This window comes from Poecilia reticulata, linkage group LG3 (assembly GCF_000633615.1).
Source record: "Poecilia reticulata strain Guanapo linkage group LG3, Guppy_female_1.0+MT, whole genome shotgun sequence".
Lineage (NCBI taxonomy): Eukaryota > Metazoa > Chordata > Actinopteri > Cyprinodontiformes > Poeciliidae > Poecilia > Poecilia reticulata.
In genome coordinates, this window is record NC_024333.1 from 17,872,818 (window position 1) to 17,893,073 (window position 20,256).

The window sequence follows — 20,256 nt, forward strand, 5'->3', positions numbered from 1 at the left end:
ACAAAACACATTTTGTTTTTAAACAAATGTATATTTATATCTAAAATGTACACTGAGAGCAAAGTACAACTAAAGTCAAATCCTTAGTGGTAAATAGTTCAGTTCAATTCACAATATTTTGTGAATCCTAAAGGGAAATTTAATCATTCAATTAATGAAGTGAATTATTAGGGATTGTTACATCAAATTAAAACAGACAATCTAAAAAAGAATTAATTTCAATTTGATCTTTAGGCACTTAAGATGAAGTTAAATCAAATGCTGCCATTGCCACACATAGGAAATACATAAACAATGAGCAGAGAAAGCAGTAAAAGTCTAAAACATTTGAAGGATTATTATAAAGCCTGGAGAGCTATTAATTATTATTATGAAAAGGATTACAAATAAAAAATACATTGTCGGTAGGTTTTGAATTACCTAGCAGCAATTTAAAAAATTTTCACAGCAACTGTATTTATCCCAAGTTGCTTCTATTAATCTCACAATAAGTGTTTCACAGTTTGTTAACAAATTCATAAACAAATAAATAAATAAATAAAAAGTTCATTCAGAACATGAACCATTAAATTTTCAGTCTTTATTTACAGCACGTTAGATGTACAAAGCCATAAAAAATATACATACGTATCATTCAGGACAGGTGAACCACTCAGCTATATATTACAGGCTGTTTTATTTAGTTTTTTCTATCTGCATTATATTTATCTTTTATTCTGTTCAGCTGTTAGATCACAATACACTGTTTGGGTGTTACCTGTGGAGGTCCTTACATCATGGATGCATAAATCACAGTAGTTATTCAGACACCCTGAAAAACATAACAAATGCCACCAGTCTTTGAAGCTACACACTATATGTTAGCATTTCACCAAAACGTTTTTACACCATATACAAAATATCAATCAGAATAATTGCTTTTGTGATGGGACTACCTCTTTAGTAGTGCTAGTGGTCCCCAAATGTCATTTGTGCTCTATTTGTTCTGGATATTCTTTGTACTTTTTAACTGTGAAAGTAACCTATATTAAAACTAGTTACACACTTTATATACAATCTCACTGACATTCAATATTTATCTGTTCAGATACCACTCTTGTATTCCTTTACGACCAGATCAGGAAAAGCCCCATAAAGTCAGTTTGTCACATTAACAAGCAGAATTCCAGTGCAAAGATCTGCAATTGGGATCTCAGTCCTGGATGGTCTATAAGGAGCCATAAAGTCCTTACAGACACATTTCCAAACTCATGGAAGATATCCAGATTCTATTCAGGGATGCCATAGCAGATCAATAATCCATACATCTTCAGAACTTGGTCTTGAAACTTATGGCTAAAGTCCAGTTGCTTAAATTTAGTCCTCTCAATATGCGATCCGCTCTACTTTGGCCCTGGAACAATAAAAAGAATGACAGAATGGACTCAAGGGGGCCACTGATACTGTCACCAGTGTCTGACTTGAGTTTGTTGTGAAAAATGCTGTTTGAACGAACGGCCTTTTAAGGGCGAAAGAATCTCATGACTTTGGACCTCACGAAGCGGATGAAGGATTTCGGAAACATTTCTTTTGATTCTTGTGTTGTGTAGTTGAAGTAGTTCTGTGGATGAGCCAGTACGTCAAACAACGCTTTCATGAGCTTCTTGTCCTAAGGCGAAAATACAAAAAGAGAAGATATTATAACAACTTAATCTGAGACACAGTGTGCGCTTTATATGTGTTCATTAGAGATGGGTACATTCTTACTGGAATCCATTTAGAGAAAATTTATTTAATCAAATAAATATAAATATAAATAGAATATAAATAGAATGAAACCGAAGATACCTTAAGTATTTCCTGGTGATTCACTGATGCATATAATCTTCCATCTCTCACTATGTCTTCAATCAGTTCTTGGTAATCCTCTGAAGTGAAAAACACATGTAGCAGTAATTAAAAACTTACTATAAAACAGACTTTGATGTCACTACTTTTCGCCTGCTCAACAATAAACTAAGCACAAAATAATTTATTAAAGGGGTTTGACTTTTGAATGACAGTGATCTGTGAAATATCACTGACCAAAAAATAAACAGGCTTGCCTTAGTAAAAAAAAAGCCAAGCAATTTCACAAAATGTTTTATTCTCTATTTTGTTGGTCCATATAATTTTTTATTCTATCTTCAGCAAAAAGAACGCAATATATCTGAGACTTTAAATCACTTGTGCTTACAGGTAAAATTTGTTTCTTTGAATCAAATTCAAAGGTCTGCAGATGGCACTTTGGACACCCCTGATTTAAAGTAACCTTTCCATCACTGATCAATTTAATGGACAAAGCGTGTGTAAACACATAATGACAATAAAATATTCTTGATTCTTCAAACTGTTTATTCTTACCATCGTATGTGACATATAACACCTGGAAACCTTTCGCGCTGTTTCCCTCGTTAGACCTGAACTGTATCCACAGTCTTTTAGAGCGGGAGGTGAACGCGATGGGCCGCTCATATGTTTGACACGTCTCATAAGTCGTCACAGAGTTGGGCAGAGCTGTGAGTTAAAAGCAGGAACAAACACGAGAACCTCTTCAAGTAATGCACAACAGTGATAGTTTAAAATCTCCTGGAATCCAAAAGAGTCCTCAGAGTTTATACTAGCCTTACTTCTCAACCAGCAAAACATTTGTTAGTTATTGTCACTATGATGTTAAATGAATAAATTTTACTTTACGCACGCTGTCAACACACTCTTAGTTTTGTTTAGATGATGGTTAAAGTTAATTTGAACAAATCTACAACTGCAACTTTTCACTTGTTTTTACACATCAACAAATAAAACTTACAGCTTTTTCTCATCACCAAGTAATCTCCACATTCATCCTCAATGGGCAGGTAGATTTCTGGCACAACAATGAGGACCCGGCGTTTAGGCGGTGGGTTGATGGTCCAAGTGCACTCAATGTTGGCGGGATAGTTCCCTGGGTAGTTTGGAGACTCGATGTAACCAGAAAACTCCCCCAGTTCTCCACCACATTGTTGGTCTGTTAAGCAACGCACACGTGTGTTCAAAATGATTTTTTTTACCTTTCCTATTTCACAAGATTTGTCTACTGTCAGAGTCGGTCCTTGTTCAAAATGGAATGTGCCACAGATTAGGGAGCTGTGCTGGCCTGGGGGTGCGAGAACTTTGCAACACTTGCGCATAGCTAATGGAAAACTTTAAAAGTTCAAATATTTCTGCTGTTAGCTTCTCAGCTTTTGCACATAGTGACTTAATAAATAGGTCCACAGAAAATGAACTTGTTTTCCGATGCTAGATTTTTATTGATTGTTTACAAAGAAGAGATCCAGCCACTCCTCCTAAATCTGTGATTCCTTCCAGATAAAAAAAGTCCCATTTTAACTCCTGGTTAAAAACCTAAATGTATGTGGTTGTCATATATAAATTTACTTTAAAAAATAAATCATCCTTTAGATTTTTAAATGCTTAGCCCGTTTGTTTTTAGATTAAAATGTTGCTGATTAAGCTTCACATTCTGCCATTAGTTTCAGAATCCAATGTTGCTGCTTTTCACTTCTTTTGCAGTTTTCTATTCAATTGAACAATCATAACAGAGGGACAAAAACTAAAAAATGTATCAAAGTAAACAAATCTTACAAGAATCTAAAATTTCTTCAAGTAAAATTTGGAATGGAAAAAGTATATTTGCAAGTACATTTTCTCAGAAAAGCTTTATGTAGTTAATCGGGAAAAAAATAAAGAATAAAAAGTAAAAATACCCCATGTTGGACCTAATTAATGAATACTGGAAGGGACTGAGGCAGTACTGAAGTAAAGCACATTCTGTCAGACGGTTTATTCGACTCATCAACGGGTCACCAGTTAACTTCTAAACATGTTATCTGATATGCAAAGAGCATAAATTATCATCGAATGAATGAGGCCTTAGAAGAAATTATGCTCAAGGCCTCCTTCAACCTTTAGCCTGCTCTGACTGGTGACTTGTATAAACAAACATACTTTTGCACTGCATGATGTTGGTGGAGCCATCAAAGTCAGTGGAGGTGTTTCCAGGACAGGTGACACAGTAGTTCTGTCCAAATTCGCCCTGGTAAGTGCCCGTCGGACAGCGGATGCAGCGGTGAGTGCTCGTGTTGTAGTAATGACCCGGAGAGCACTGGACTGCAGGAGCCAAGAAAAATGGCACAAGGTTCAAAATTCATAAAACTATTCACAATCAAATGGAGTATAATAAACTCGGGTGACAAAAAAGAGCACTTTAATATAAATAGAATAAAAGGCACATCATCCAACAACAAAAAATGACTTTTAGCTAGTGATTCCCCCCAGGCAACTGAAGAGGGCAGCAGTGCTCCTACTGGGATGAATAGAGCTGTGTAGACTGTATCTCCAAGATTAAGTTGTAGAAGAAAAAAAAAGTTTCAAATCCCAAAAATTGCAGATGTTTTAGTTCATTTAATAAGTCTGACAGGTTTTCATAAACCTTTCTGCTCCAACTCATCCCTATAAGTAATGAATTTATGCTAGAACTAAACTAGACTAAACATGCATTAATAGGGGAAAATAGCCCTGATAACTCCCACACCTTTGGTCTCACACTCCTGAAAGGAGACAGCACCACTGTGTTTAGTCACCAGGTTCCCTCCACACAGGAAGCAGGTGGTCCGTCCCACTTCTGGCTGGTAGGTTCCCAGAGGACAGGGAAGGCACGGGACGAAGCCGTCATGAGAGTACTGACCGGGTGGACACTGACCTGGATGCACACACAAAGACATTTCTGGTTAGAGTAGACTGCTGAAACCATTGTGACTGTGCAATGTGGTTAGTTGTACGCAAGACTTCAAGCTCTTTAAAGGAATATCAATATAATGTTTTGGATAAGATATGCTTGTATGTTACAACATGTCTCATAAGCACTTCTATTTGCAAATCCTAGATGACAAATACAAAATGGGTGTCGGCAGGAATTCCCTGATTGCTCCCCTTGTTTAGTCTGTCCAAGGAGATGGGACGTGAGATTCAACCACAAAGTCGCTGTTGATAAAAGCGATGATAGCTGCTTCGGCTTTTATTCAGGGCTCAAAGAACTTGAAATTCAAACACATCTTTATCACCTGAGTTCAAGCTTCTTTGGGTTTACACAAAGAAGAACATCTGCAGAGGACACAGATCTTTATCATGGCACCAATGCTTCCTGTGAGAGCCTCTGATTCACAAAACGCTTACCTTGCTCTCTTTGTGACTGTGTGGGTCTCTATCAGCTTTTTCTGTTATTTGTTTAAAGGTAAGAAAATAAATCACACTTCTTGGGAATGTAAATACAAACACAGTTGAACATTTCAGACTTGTCTAATAGTTTCCAATAATCTTAAGCAGTTTCTTTTTTTTAAATTCTGTTCAAATTCACAGTTTGATACTGTAGCTTTGATCTGCAAAAAGGGCTGTATCGCTATTCAAATTTCTTGATCTCCAATAAATGTCATAATCTGTTAATAACAATTCTTGAACATTTAGAAGGCTGTAATTATTTTTCAGATTTTGCTTCCAGGGAGTCAGAGCTCCTTGCCATCTTTTAAATTAGTCTCAATCAATAGTTCTCCAGGTTTTCTTTTTGTCTTTTTTCTGACTGATTTCCAGATCTTTTACCTCAACATGACACCATGGTGTGTAATTTATAAAAACACATGAGAAAGAGACAAATGGAGGTCAAACACAGACATAACAGGACTAGAATCTAATCCACAGCAATACAGCAAACAGCAATGTCACTCTTGCTGTAAAGCCACCATCTCATTTCATCTATTTAATTTTTATACTTAAAATTAACTCACCATCTGTGATTGAAATGTCAATGCACTATGAGTGCCCCATGAGTGGCCAAATTATAGGACAAATTAATCAAAACATATTAGATAATGCCATCAGTTTCACTTTTCATTTTAAGCATTTCACATGCTGAGGTGAGTGAATCTTCATAAGCCTTGAAAGCATATAGATGGTGCAACATGACATTAAGCAGTGCTCTTACCATGTCACTTCATTGTTCCATACAGCCAAGTATTTTTTCCCCATCCTGCACTTCTTTTGGCATCTTATCAGAAAGGACCTTGAGTCATATTCATGCTACGCTATAATATTTTTGTGGTTAGAATATTTTTGTAGTTAAAACCCTGATATACCATGAAACTGTTAACTGGCTGATATAACTAGCTAAATAAAACTCCTGGCTCTTGTGAAGTTGTCTGAAATGTGTAGACACTGCCAACACTGGGAAATTTCTTGAGTTTACGACTGTTTTCATGTCTGAATAATTTCTAGGATGAAATTACTGGCCTAAAAATAAAAAAAAAGATTTTAGTGAAAATGGTGCTGGAGAGATAATGAAAGAAGAAAACTGACAGAAAACAACGGTGAACACACTTCAGAAAGGCCTAAAAAACTACGATGAAAGTCACTTTGAATGTTAATGTTAATGTGGAAAAAAAATTAGGCTGACTTATTTAGCATCTTTTTTCAATTACTTTATATATAACCAATAAAGCTAAATCAATGAAAAAGACAAATATTTTGAGATTTGTGGAGATTTTTCAACGTGTGCCTGCTGCTGAAACATTTCTTCAACTTATTTTCACTTAGAAATCAATATCTTAAAAATATTATACACACATCATAAAACATTTTAGTACTAAAGATGTATTTTAAAATGATGACAGTAATGTTTATGCCTTCATCTGTTTTAAGCTGTGATTTGTTGAGAATTGCATCTCACCTCCACACTCTGACATGTTTCTAGCTCCAATCACTTTGGCCACCTCTCTCCCTTCAGGTGAGGGACAGACTTCACAGGACATCTGTCCCTCCTCATCCTGATACGTTCCAGCAGGGCAGGTCACACAGTGTCCCTGATCACCATCGTAGTACATCCCAGCACTGCAGCTCACTGAAAGATCAGATCAAACATACATCAGTGCTTTAATTGAGTTTTTACACAAAATAAAACTAAAACTACAACTAGAATAATTCTCAATAACAAAATGTGATCAAAACAAGTGTCCATCATCTGAAAACACTTAAGACACCGAAAACAGCCTGTTGTGTCTGAACTTGTAGTTGACGTAAATGCGCAAACTCTGACATGAAAAAAAATGCAGAAAAACAATGTGATGTGCAGGCGTGAATCAACAAATATCGCACTTTGCCCCCTGGCTGCACACTGTCAAACTGTTCTTACCACAACATAAAGACAACAAATACAGCTGTAAAGCTGAATGATAAGACCGATAAAATAACCCAGAGCTCACCATCTCTGAGGTTAATGCAATGAGGCCCAGGTGCGCACTTGAAAAGGATAAACACAATCAAGAGCTTCAAGTGTAATGTTTAAATATTAACACATCAAAGGTGTTCCTGAAAGCTTTATATGACTTTTAATTATGTAAAAAAAAAATAGCAATAAGATAATCTATTATCTTTCATTTGTACATCAGGTAATTCAAAATGCTAAAAAAAAATCTGAAATTATTAGAGCCTTAAATGCTCCAGTTGGATAATATGCGCACTAGATGGATCAGCTGATAGAAAAACCATACTTTCCAAAGCTGAATAAACTTAGTAATTTAAGCTTCAGGAAGTTACCTTCTACTGTGTCTTAACTTCTAATAGGGACCTTTTCAAGACCTAGAACTAAACAGAATGAGTAGTAGGTGTAAGCCAGAAGAACCTCATTGTGTGACAACATTTAATACAATTATGCTAGTTTCTAGTGCTACCACATAAAAATATATATTGTATGTGTCTGCTAATTGTTTTTATTAAAAGAAGAAAACATCTACTGCTGCAAAACTTTGAAAAAAAAAATCTACAAAGCAACGCAGTTATGCAACTAGGATATATATATTTTTTAGTATGTTAATTTTGATAACTTTAACTTAGCTCTTTACTTGTCCACAACATGCCAACTCTAGAAACAAAACAGCATTATTTCAACAAGAACCACTGTTTTCTTTCCCCTAATAACAGCCTATTCTTTTATGAGTGGAAATATTTCCAATCAGCAAAATTTGTCTTTCATAGAAACAAGGGAAAACAGAAGCAACCGTTTTACAGTCAGCTGGCCAACATTGTAAAGCAACAAGTGGGGGAGGGGCAGTCCTGTCTCACTCTTTCTCTTGTACACCCAGACAAAACAAATGGTCACTCCAGCACTTTCTCTGGAATCTAATTAAGTTAACTTTAAGCCATAGGAACAGAATAACATAATATTTTGTGGCTTTGAAATCAAAACTTTTTCAACCTAAGTTTATCTGACTGACCCTTAATGATTATTTGTCATTATTTATTTAGCTTATTGTCAGGAACTTATTAAACAGACATTGTTTGGCAACACACAACCTGCATCCATTGTGAAATTGATTGTGATGTTCTTTTAACACTCAAAACAATGTAAACCTCTACGATTGTATATAATCAATAAAACATTGAACATCATTTTTTGATGTTTTCATAATCAAGCTCTTCTGTCTGAATATGGAGAACTACAAGGAAATAACACAAATAAATCCCAGAAAGTTTTAACTTGTGATAGATCATTCATGAAATTAGCATTATCCCTTATGTTTAGATATGTACGGATTTAGAAGGATTTAATTTACATGTATTTTTTACAGATAATTTATGCTCAGTGTGAGAGCAGATTAAGTTTACAAATAAAGCTTTTTGATATGTGCAATTAGAAAAGCACATAATGGTGCTTCTTGTAAAGCAGGTTCACCAAAAAGAAAGGGCTACCTACCTTTAAAATTGGTTTTTGTAAAATTCAAAACACACATCTCATAAGTGAACATAGATTATGTACAAAGCGTCCAAATCTATTTGTTCAAAAGCCTTTAAAAAAGACCAGTTTAAATCAGCCATGAAACTAAGAGCACCAGTCTCTTCAGAACCACCTTCTTAATGCTTGATACAACGAAGGTTTTGCCAAGCATTAAGGAGAAACTTTTAATGCCAGCATAAACACCCTCACCTCTTTTAAAAGCCGACCTAGCGGAAAATCAAAGGGGGGGTTTTCCCTCTTACCTCACAAAAGTGCAAAGGCTTGATTACAGGGACGAAAATACTTTTTTTTTTTTTTTGCTTCAGTTCCTCCCCCTCAGAGCAATGCCTTTAATTAATTTGGGAATTACTGTGTCTGTTTGATAGTTTAAAGAACTTGACTTAAAAAAAAAAAAAAGCAAAACAAAAAGAACGAGCTGATCTCAAACAGGAATAAATCAACCAAATCCCTCAGTCTGCGGTGATAAACATGCCCTAGAGATGCAGCCTTTAAAGCTGCAGGAAGGCTCAGCACACAGCAGCTTGAGTGGAGCTCCATTATACTCAACAAAGTGTTGGATTTTCCTCTAAAAGGGGGAAAATGTAATTCTATCAAGAGCAGTTCATTTTTGAGGGCCATTGTTTACTCTGAAAGACCATGAGGAGCCCATCACTGCATTGTCCTCTAACAGCTTTTATTTGACAGAGGGAAACAGTGAGGGAAGAGGAGAGAGTTGGGGTGAAAGAGAGAGGGAGAGAAAATAAAAAACCTTGAAGCCTTTCAAATGCAAAGAACACCTCTATAGAGTCCTCGAATTGATGGCCCTCAAAGAGGTTTAAAAGACCTTTCACCTCTATTCAAGGCCCTGCTTCTTGCCCACTTGATGACACAGGAAAACACCACAGTATCACAGCGGTGAGGAGCTGAACCCAATAAAAGGGGTCAGGTTTTCTGAATCCCCCCCATTCGACTCGGCCCAATCGCTGCTGGCGCCCATCGAGCGGAGGCCCAAACAGCTGATGCTAATTGATTCCCATGGTGTGGCTGAAGTCAGCTCTTTTTAGCAGTTTAGTGGCTGGGGGTCATGCAAAGTGGCCCCAGCTGGGAGGGAGGGGTTGTTGACGATGGGCCGCCCAAGACTCAAACTGCCAGCTTGGCTCACCAGCACTTCCTAAACACCTCAGTCATCGCATCTAATGATCCTTTCATGTCTTTAAGAGAACAGAAAAAGATACGTTGCAGTTCACTGAAAATCATGAATAATACAGACTTATGCTTGGATATAATTCTGTGGTTAAATTCTTATACTTTCTTACTAAGCACGCAATCCTCTGTTATATAAGCTAAAGTGGGATCAACACAATTTTCTGTCCAAATTCACAGAAGCCTGTATTGTTTTTTTTCTCTAAAGGAGCGAGCCCCAAATGTGTTTTTTTTTTCCCCCAATGGAGCGGCCAAACTGAAAAGGAATGAACTGCACTCTGCGCTAAGCCAGTGTGGGAGGTGGGGGAAGGAGGGAAAAATATAGCTCCTTTAAAAAGCTGGAGGTAAAGAAGAATGCCTCTCTGAACCCCTCCACTCCCCCCTCTCCCAAATTACATGTCTACACCCCTTCCATGGCCAATGGACTGCTTAATGTCGATCTGAAAGTGTTGGCAGGGGAACATTAGACATCAAGATGTTTAATGTATGTTGAACAGGAGCAGTTTAGACTCAAAACAAGTGTCAACAAGGAATCTAAAAGTAGAAGAAGGTCGCAAAGTCCCAAATGCCTTTGGAGACTTTTTTTTTTTTTTTAAGATTTAGATAAGTCAAGATCTAGGATTGCATTACTCGTGGTCCAAATCTTGCACAAAGCAAGATCTGTCTGAATAAATATTTAGAAGACAGGCACTACTTTCCCCAGAAGATGTTTCAGCAGCAAACTAACTGACTGTGAGGCCAGAAAACAGGGGCGTACAGTAACACCAGCCAGGAAAAACACAATCCAGCTCCCGACTCTCCTTCTGACAGCTTGTGGTCACGTTTAACCAACATTTCCTCCATCGTAGGTTGTATATAAAACCCAACCGAGAGGCGCAACAGCTACCAGGCGAGCCGTCCCGAGGAGAGATGCTGGAAGATCTCACTGGCTTTGGAGCCCCAACAACAGCTCCTCTGTTCTTCCACATAAACCTGCTCGCACCACTGTGCTCCAGCTCGCTCATTACAACATGTCTGCAAATCAAATACGGCACTCATCTGGCAAACACCTGCACCAAATCCAATCATTAAACCAACTTTCTAAATATATCTCCCCCCATATGAGCCACCTCTGTTACTGTCTACTGTGTGCATGCATAGTTGTTACTCTGAGTCAATACTGTAAGTCTGGTGTTTTAAAATGTTTCTGTTCTCAATAAAAAATATCCAACTCACCACATTTTCTGCCCACCAACACTTGTCCCGCCAGACAGTGTCCCGGCAGTCCCATCAGTTGACCCTGACTCCTGGACAGGTCGTAGTCGGCCCCGGCAAAGTGAAGGTGGAACTGCTCCCGGTTGATGGACTTCCTCAGCGTCCTGATGGTCTTCCTCAGTCTCTTTTCTGAGCGTCGACGCACGCAGTTCAGGTCGCAGCTCTCTGCTGAGAGAAGCACTTGATACCACATTTGTTTGCAAAAAAAAATCATCCTGAAAACCTACAATACTTGGATTTTCATGTCATGCTTTATGCACATAAACACCCATAGATGCCAAAACAACAATAAAGGAAGCCAAACAGAAAGCCCCTAACTTACAGCCCTTGCACCTAGAGCCAAGCCAAAACAGGAGATACTTTAAGAGCTTTGGGTCTATTTAGTGACAAGACAGCAGCGGAAGGGAGTCAGACACAGAATAAGAAGAAAAGGTTGCACGCAGGGAGGCAGGCAGGAAGCAGAGAGACCAACCTGTTACCTCCTCAAGGTTAACATCCAGCTCAAACTCAGCTGTGATGGCGAAGCCATCGTCCTCAACGGCCTTCCTGCTGTGGCGGCTACGTGTTCGCTGGCCCAATGAGGTGCAGTGAAGGCTTACATAGCTGAACTGGACATTTTCGGTGAAAAGAAAGCTGCAATCTGTGAACATAGGCAACACGTTAAAAACAACTCTGCAGTAGATGGTTAAGTCTCTTACAATAACCTTGAGTAGGAACTGAGATGTCACTGAAATATGCGTCTGAAACAATTGAGCTTCCTTTTAGTAGACAAACGCTGTAAAAAGACTGAAATCCCTTCAGAGAGGCCAAATAATCCAACAATCAAGGAGGTATTTGATTGATGGCTGGGTCAAACACAACTAAAAGGCTTGCAATGGCTAATTACATCCTCCCCTGTCACTGCCAGACAAAGTGCTGCTCCGAGACATTCAAAAACACCCCAAACCACATCACTTTCACCACAAACGTCTTTCACATTTGCCCTCGGTTTCTGGTTTCTTTGAAGCAGCTTTCAGGTCTGCTTTATTTTCTTTAGATGCTGGCAGTTCTCAGTAAACCCTAAATGTTTTAACCAGCGGCAAATAAAAGAGTCATGTCTATCTGTCATCTTGTGTTTGGAGAGGCTGCTGGGCCAATCTTTGTACCTGAGTGCGCTGAGTTGAAGCTCTCCCACAGTTTCTCCTGACTTCGTTTGAGATTGCACTTGGCAGTGCCAAACTTGAAAGTGGCTGTGGTTTTAATTCGGTGCACTCCAGCCTTTTCTGGGCCTAATGGGCAGAGCAACAGGAAACCTTGTCATTCTGATGTATTTATACATCTCCAAAAAAACAACAGACACAAGAGCAACATTAACCTGTCCTCAGGTTAATGCTTTGTGTGACCAAGCAGAAAGATCTGTGAGGTTTTGTACTTGCCCAAGCAATGAGAGCCACTGTTGCTCTTTTGTATGCCAGCCAAGCAGGGCAGAGGCATTCCACAGGTCACCGTGTAGGAATCCTCCGTCCCTGAAAACACACAAGGGAGCATGACACACAGGCCGAGGCTGACAAAAGTCAGGGCCACAAAAGCCGAGCCAAAGAGCAAAGAGGAAGCATGTAGAAACACGACGAGTGTTCTCCGCAGACTAAAGCTGACAACTGTTCACACAGCTAGATCTAAAACAGTTCGACTTAAGCCCCTTTTCAGGCCTGAGATCCACAACACTGATGGCTTCATCAATCAGTTAAAGCTACGCCACTCAATCACTTTTATGTTGATGTTTCCTATGGCTTCATCGGAGCTTTACTCACGACAGTGATGGAGAGGGCAGCGGTACAGATGTGATTTTGGTTGCAGAATGTTTGCCAAAAGTCTGACAAAGGCCGAGTTTACATACAACAGCATTTTATGTTGCCATAACAGTTCGGATTATCCGATCAAACGTTTAGCTTTTGTCAAATGTCCTGATGGTGGATGGCAGCGGATCAGAATATTTAGTTTTCTGCATATTTAAGCCTCCTGAACACCTGGTATAATAAAAGACTCAGAAAGATTACTTATATTTGAGAACTTGGCTATACAGAAATCCAATCTAGATATGTAAATGCTGTTTGAAAGTAGTTAAATTTAATATTTAATAAATAATTCTCATATCTTGTCTATAAACCCTCCGTAAATTATGAAGCTTCATCAGTGGTTTTCACCTTGAAACTCCCCCATGGATGCCAGTGTTTTCTTATCTCTTTATATGTGTTGAATCATCAACATTGACCTAAAGCAGGGATTTAGATGTTGTGAGTTGTTTTTTTTTTCATAAGCTGTCAAATGCACTCTTAATTTTTACAGACTAGCCACCCTTTCCAGACTGAAGTTAGTGACTTTATTCCTGAGATGCTCTTGAATTTCTTTAAATCAGACCATCATGTGTTGCTTTTTGAGATCTTTTAGCTCATGTTGTAAGAACGGTCCTATTTATGTAGTGCCAGTTTGGTTTGGACAGTTTTTTTCCTTAAATCCATATTTGAAAAGTGTTTTTTTTTTTTTTACATTTACCCAGGTAATCTCTATCTGATGTTTTTCAAACAGATACTATGAACAATAAATTAGTTTATGGACATCTCATAGACAACAAGACAAGGACAAAATTCCTGGGATTTAGAAATAAAATGACATTTCAAAATATAAGAAGATACATTTCTATTGAAGCCATGTAAAATAGGACAACACAATGAGTGATATCTAAATTTAGTCTGGGTATTAGCATCTAATTTATTGAAAAAATAACAACAATCATAACAATGTGACAAAATTTCACACGTGGTGAGTACATGTCTCAATTTTCAGCTTCATTAGGGTCGAAGAACTTGCTGCTATTTTGTACTTGTGAGTCATTCAGACCCAAATAGCAGAGGGCAAACCAAAAGCATTACAATCTGCACTAGAACAGCTTCCAGAATCTCAAGAAGGAGCTTGTTTAATTGGGAGTCACCATTTGTTTTACTTTTTATTTTAATTGGTGACTATAAGACATTTCAACACCTATAAATTGAACACACAATTTATATTAACACTTGGTAATTAATTAGATCTGGATTTGATTTTTTTTTTAAAGAAACTAGAACAAACATAATATACTCAGTGGTTTAATTTATAAAATCATATATTTAAAACCTTAAAACTTATCACAGAACTTTAGACTGTCTAAAATACATAATTTATCTAAATTGTGATCAAATGAATGGGATGGAGGCACGCATCTGTGTAGCAACCTAACAACGATGCTTGTACTTTCATCTTTAACAACGATGCTTGTACTTTCATCTTTAAATCTCAACAAAGAGAATATGGATTTGAAAGTGAAAGTAAATAATATAAACAGCAGATAAGAAAAGACATCTGGCTCAACTCACCACTGCTGATATGAACTTGAGACTGGCAGTTCAGAAAGCAGCGATCCCCTCCGTGCTGCTTACTACAGTTCAAGGTAGGCTTAGAGGGGGGGTTTGCAGGTGTTAAACCCTCAGCCTCTGGATAAAGACCACAACAAAACTCAAAGGTAAAAAAGAATGTGTTTGATCGCAACAAAGAAGACGAGAGACGTAAAAAAAATAAATAAATAAAAACTCCATACAAACCCATGCGAGCATGTTTGCAATTCTGATGTTTTTTACTCAGGCATGAGAAAAAAACAAGGCAGAACACCAAAGAGAAAAAAAAGAGAAACATTTCAAAGTATCTCCTGTTTTTGTCCCCACATTGCCTTCCAAATCATTTCACATATAATCACGGTGAAAAAACAAGCAATATATACATATGTAAACACATAGAGAGGCATTAACTTACTGATGCAGTCCTTTTTGTTCCAGTGTAGTTTATAGCCGGGACGACAAAAACACTCAAATCCACCCACAGTGTTCTCACATCCATGCTCACAGCCACCGTTGTTTACACTGCATTCATTCACATCTGGGATGAAAAAAAAGCAAACACATTTTCAAAAATTACTCTGTGCAGCATTTTTGAAAGCTTCACCAGAGAGGTTTATCTCACCTCCACAGTGGGCCAATCCATACAAGGTGTAGCCTTTGTTGCACAGACACTGAAAACCACCAGGGGAGTTCACACATGTGTGATCACATGTGCGCTCAAAATAACACTCATCTATATCTGTAATCAAACACAGATGATATAATAGCGGGTCAGTCGTATCCGTCACCACGAGGCATTTTACTCCATTATCCATTGAAATTATGTGACAAATGAACAATGACAAATAAGTTGAAAACATTGATTTCAATGGGAGCTTCGTGGGAATATGCAGTTTCATCTTATCACCATCATTTTTTCCCCCTATTTATTACCAATGTAATAACAAATATTACCCTGACAAGAGCGCTCATCTGACAGCAACTTAAATCCTTTCCTGCAGTTGCATTCAAAGCTGCCGACTGTGTTTTTGCAGAAGTGTTCGCAGCTGCCGTTGTGACTCTCGCACTCATCGATATCTGCGAGGAAGGAGTTTCTAATCAAATTCCCGGGGAAAAAGGGAATCTTTCACAGACATACCAAATCAGTCTGCTGCTATGCTTTATGAAAGGTGTACTTATGGACCGGTCAGTCTGACCTTTGCACGATTTTCCATCTGACTGAAGTGTGAAGCCGTCGGGACAGCTGCAGCGCACGCCAGTGGATGTGTCCTTACAGGTTGAGTCGCAGCCCCCATTGTTCAGCGCGCAGGTTTCTAAAAATTACAACCCAAACATGTGACTGTCAGCTGTGGCCGACGGTGGTGCTTTGTTTCTCATAGACAGAAAACACATCAATACATGCACAAAAGCTTGGTTTTCTGACATGTGTCACCTTAAAACATGTGGAAAGTTCAGATTTTGAATTTCTGTCTAAATAAATTGATCCTTAAAAAGTCATTAGTGCAGTGCAGATTTCCGGCTTTTAGTGAGACTACAGCTCTGATTACCAGTGCTTAATGTTTTTCAAGATAAAATGCTAAAATGCTGCAATGTTTTTACACACTTTCTAAAAGCCTGAATCACACAACCGATGAATATAAACTCTGTCAGAAAATATTCAAATGGCACCCTAGTCAAATAGAAGGAAAATGTGAAATTTACCACACTGTCACAAGTGCATATATTACAGGAGAGAGACTTGAGGTGGAACAGCGAGCATGCAGTCATTTCACAGTTTGCTTAAAGGACTGAGGAATGTATCGGTGTTCTAGACATTACTCGTCTTCCCGCCCATGCCAGTTCAAGCTGTCATCCTGTGAAGGGTGCAACTGTTACCCATTGACAATCTTCTCTTGACGCGTTTATCCGCCTCAGTGGAGGACGTGGCGTTGTGGTCCGAGGACTCAGTGGTGGCCTCATCTCGCTCTGTGACACACAGAAATCCAGTTAAAAATAGAGCAGGTATGGCTGAGAAACATCTCTTAGATTTATATTTTCACACAACCGTGCAACCCGGCCACTAACTTCAATTCTAGGAGTTTGTGTTACTTCGAAGGAACCAGAACCATTTTGGGATACTCTGCTTGTAGTGGCTTGGTGTATGTCAAATATTACAGCAGATAAGGATCTGCAGAAAAGACGACATTTACACGCCTGGACCTCACACGCGCTGCTGCTGGAAGTAAAGAGATAACCCATCATCTTGCAGATGATTCTTATCTGTCCAATCCATTGTGTAGAAGAATGAGTAAGAGCAAAGCCTACAATGTTTTCAAAACATTCATCAAGATAGACTGCAATGTATAAAGGGAAACAAAAACACCCAATTTTGTTATATTCATAACAGAAACTATTTTTCTGATTGTGAAACTTGTTGGAATGCTATTGGAAAAAACAGGATAATTCAGTTGTTCAGTGACTTAAATTTATTTATTAACTCTATTAGTTAAAAAAAAGACATATTCCCCTTTAAATTTACTAAATGGGGTAGTTTGTTTAGTTTAAAATATGCTGCATGTTTCCTCTGACCTTGGGGGGATTTTACTTATGCAGTAAAACTGCTCTTAAATAATCAGATGGAAGTTGCTCCCTTTTCTCTCTTCCGGCTTCCATTCCTTAAAATTACGCATTTCCAAAAAAAAACTTTGAATGGATTTTAAACATGTTTCAAAGAATAACAGCTATGTAGAAGCGATTTACTTTATTTTCTGTCCCCAAACACAAACGCATTAGTGTGTCTTCAAAAGTGACATTACTTATGTTTTAGAGCATAAGTGTTGTGAGAGAGTAAAATGTTGCATCCTCCATGTTCTGTCTCTCTGAATACAGACATGAGTAAATGTGGAGGTTGATGTTTGAACTCACGTAACCCCGGTTAGTAACAGATTTTCCTAACTTTGAAGTAGCTTGACTAATGTTTTAGAGTTTTAGAGCTTCATGTTCTCTTTTTACAGCCACAGATGGGAATAAATGTCTAACTTTTTTATTCATTTCTTTAACATTTCTTAGTTACATATTTTCTCAAAGTTTTGTGTGATTTTACTTAGTTTTAAAATGTGACTGCTATGAAAACAATTTAAACTCTTGGTCTGATTTCATTTTTTTGTCCCATTCTAGGGCTTTTTGTCAGGGCCATATGATATTCATAAATCATTATATAATAATGTCATAATTTATGATATCATTTGACATTATTCAAATGTTCAAAAGACATTTTGAATAATGTCAACTTTGTATTAAAAGTGTCATAATTTACTGAATGACGCTTTATGACAACAGTCATAAATATTCATGAAGGGTTATTCATGTTCATGACAGGTGTTATGTCATGTTTATGAGTGTCATGTCAGTCTTATTCACGACCCTTCAAATAAAGTGTTACCAATTATTCTTTACTTTTCCAGTGTACTAGTGAATTTAAGTTTTAAAAAGGAAAGTGACACAATATCAAATGTGCATAAATATTCATCTTCTGGTTCCTTTAATTGAGCAGTTAATTTTTTTTACATCATTTCCTGTTTTACACGGCTGCTTACCCACACATGTCTTCTTGTCAGGCTGTAAGGTGTACCTGACATGGCACCTGCAGATGGAACCGTCCTCTGTGTCCTCACAGGTGTGCTGGCAGCCTCCGTTGCCATGGTTACAGGTCACTGCAGAGCAAACAACGGTTGGACACAAGGCAAATCATCAGGGTATTTGCGAGCATTACTTTGAGAGTAGAGCCACGGTGACTTCACTCACAAATACAGTCTCTTTGGTTCCTGGCCAGTTCAAAGCCTGGACGGCACTCGCAGGCCACACCTCCTCTGTGACTCTCCTTGCAGATGTGGGCGCAGCCATGCTCCTTGTTCATACAGTTGAGGCCCTCTGGGATAGAAAGTGGGAGAGAGGTACACAATGAAACTCTCCTGCAGTGACTGACCAGCTAAACACAAAGGCACACATACTGAGAGATTAGTCCAGCATCCTCAAAGACACCGATTGTTCTCATGCCTTGCACAATCCAAAAACATCCAACACTGGGATATTTTTATCACCCTTGCGGAGAAAAAGGGAAATTTCTGCAAGTCTCTTTGCATGAAAAGAAAACACAGCAAGCTGTTCCTCTGCATACAACCCACTTGATGCTGCTTTGAGCCTGAAGCTGAGAGGAGGTGCGGCGCCATTTATATAGATGGGTCACAGCTGAGTGGTCAGGTCTGCAGGATTTACAAAGCCTGTCAAGACCCAATGGAGTGGAAAGTACTTGCATTTAAGTTGACTCCAGTCAAGATGACAAAACAAAGGCACTTCAGACTAATCTGTGACACAGACCACATAAGCCAAAGTGTTGCAGTTATTAACTTATTTTGTTCTCTGGGACACAGAGTATATTTTCCCACAGCTCGTTGCTGCTGCACATAAAAAAAAACCCAAAGCTATGAAGAGACAGCTTGAATCTGTCACTCCTCTTTACACCATCTATCTATCGCAGAAGCAGAAAAGTTTATTCTCCTGGTAAAACCTAAAAGGGTCCTTCAATACACTTTTAAATTCAAAACCTGAGCTGTAAATGAGCCAAGATGGGACACAATGTTCACGACTAAACTCACCAATGGAGCGGTGGATGCACGTGTGCTGGTTATCGCTGAGAAAGAAGCCGTCTTTGCAGCGGCACTCGTAGCTGCCCACAGTGTTGACACAAGTGTGCTGGCACCCACCATTGTTGAACATGCATTCATCCACATCTATGGGACAAGGGCAAGGCTGCATTCAAAAACACTCTACAGTCTTCCTGGAGATTATTTGTCCTCATCACTCATTTCCCCGTCATATAAATCACGTTTGGTGTTATAAACACTGCAGATGAGGCTAATACTTTTTAAATGACTGCGTGAAACTTCAAACGCAACCCACACAAACATGGATTCCTCAAAGATCAGATTAGATGAGTCAGAGCTCCCTGTCAGAGAGTTCCCTCTGAAGCTTAGAGTGGATCCTACCCAGACAGTTGTGTCCATCGTTGGCCAAATTGAATCCATCATAGCAAGTGCAGCGATAGTTGCCTGGTATGTTGGTGCACTCATGCACACAACCGCCATTGTACTCCAGGTCACACTCGTCAATATCTGAGGAGTGACCACATGAATATATGTTTACCTGCTGGTCAAAGGGAGTAGGATTTGAGCCAGTGAACAACGGTGAAGAGGCATGCAGAGATGTCAATAAAATGACAACACAGGAGTCAATGAATACAGTTCTCAAAGTATTGAGAACTTACCTTCGCAGTGTTTTCCATCTCCTTTAAAGCCTCCTTTACATGTGCACTTATATGAGCCTTGAGTCGTCTGACAAATAGCATCTATGTGACAGCCATCACTTCCTTCTGCGCAGGGATCTGCTCAGATTTATCAAAACACGTGGAAAAACATGCCAGTATGTCATTAATGACAGCCTAAAGGCTCTTTTATGTTTAAATTATTAACTGAAATGAGAAACTGAGGAAATGAATAAACACAAAAACGTTAATACCAGTTACAAAAATTATATATA

At 38.5% G+C, this 20,256-nt stretch overlaps 1 protein-coding gene across 2 annotated transcripts in view; it reads right to left on the reverse strand.

Moving 5' to 3' along the window:
* Positions 1 to 560: 560 nt before the first annotated feature.
* Positions 561 to 20,256, reverse strand: part of scube2 (signal peptide, CUB domain, EGF-like 2) — a 20,223-nt gene continuing 527 nt past the window's right edge. The window contains exons 2-23 of one of the 2 annotated variants that reach the window (XM_008405259.2): positions 19,985 to 20,101; positions 19,707 to 19,832; positions 19,317 to 19,451; positions 18,466 to 18,591; positions 18,258 to 18,374; positions 16,558 to 16,647; positions 15,879 to 15,995; positions 15,637 to 15,759; positions 15,305 to 15,421; positions 15,098 to 15,220; positions 14,665 to 14,781; positions 12,691 to 12,780; positions 12,421 to 12,543; positions 11,748 to 11,915; positions 11,237 to 11,440; positions 6,776 to 6,946; positions 4,592 to 4,759; positions 4,006 to 4,167; positions 2,828 to 3,025; positions 2,383 to 2,535; positions 1,828 to 1,907; positions 561 to 1,648 (exon numbers count right to left, since the gene is read on the reverse strand). In XM_008405259.2, the coding sequence (XP_008403481.1) occupies positions 1,502 to 1,648; positions 1,828 to 1,907; positions 2,383 to 2,535; positions 2,828 to 3,025; positions 4,006 to 4,167; positions 4,592 to 4,759; positions 6,776 to 6,946; positions 11,237 to 11,440; positions 11,748 to 11,915; positions 12,421 to 12,543; positions 12,691 to 12,780; positions 14,665 to 14,781; positions 15,098 to 15,220; positions 15,305 to 15,421; positions 15,637 to 15,759; positions 15,879 to 15,995; positions 16,558 to 16,647; positions 18,258 to 18,374; positions 18,466 to 18,591; positions 19,317 to 19,451; positions 19,707 to 19,832; positions 19,985 to 20,101 (2,972 nt within the window). In that variant the 3' untranslated portion in view covers positions 561 to 1,501. Of the gene's footprint in view, positions 1,649 to 1,827; positions 1,908 to 2,382; positions 2,536 to 2,827; positions 3,026 to 4,005; positions 4,168 to 4,591; positions 4,760 to 6,775; positions 6,947 to 11,236; positions 11,444 to 11,747; positions 11,916 to 12,420; positions 12,544 to 12,690; positions 12,781 to 14,664; positions 14,782 to 15,097; positions 15,221 to 15,304; positions 15,422 to 15,636; positions 15,760 to 15,878; positions 15,996 to 16,557; positions 16,648 to 18,257; positions 18,375 to 18,465; positions 18,592 to 19,316; positions 19,452 to 19,706; positions 19,833 to 19,984; positions 20,102 to 20,256 lie in introns of both variants that reach the window. The other variant, XM_008405257.2, reaches the window with a different exon arrangement.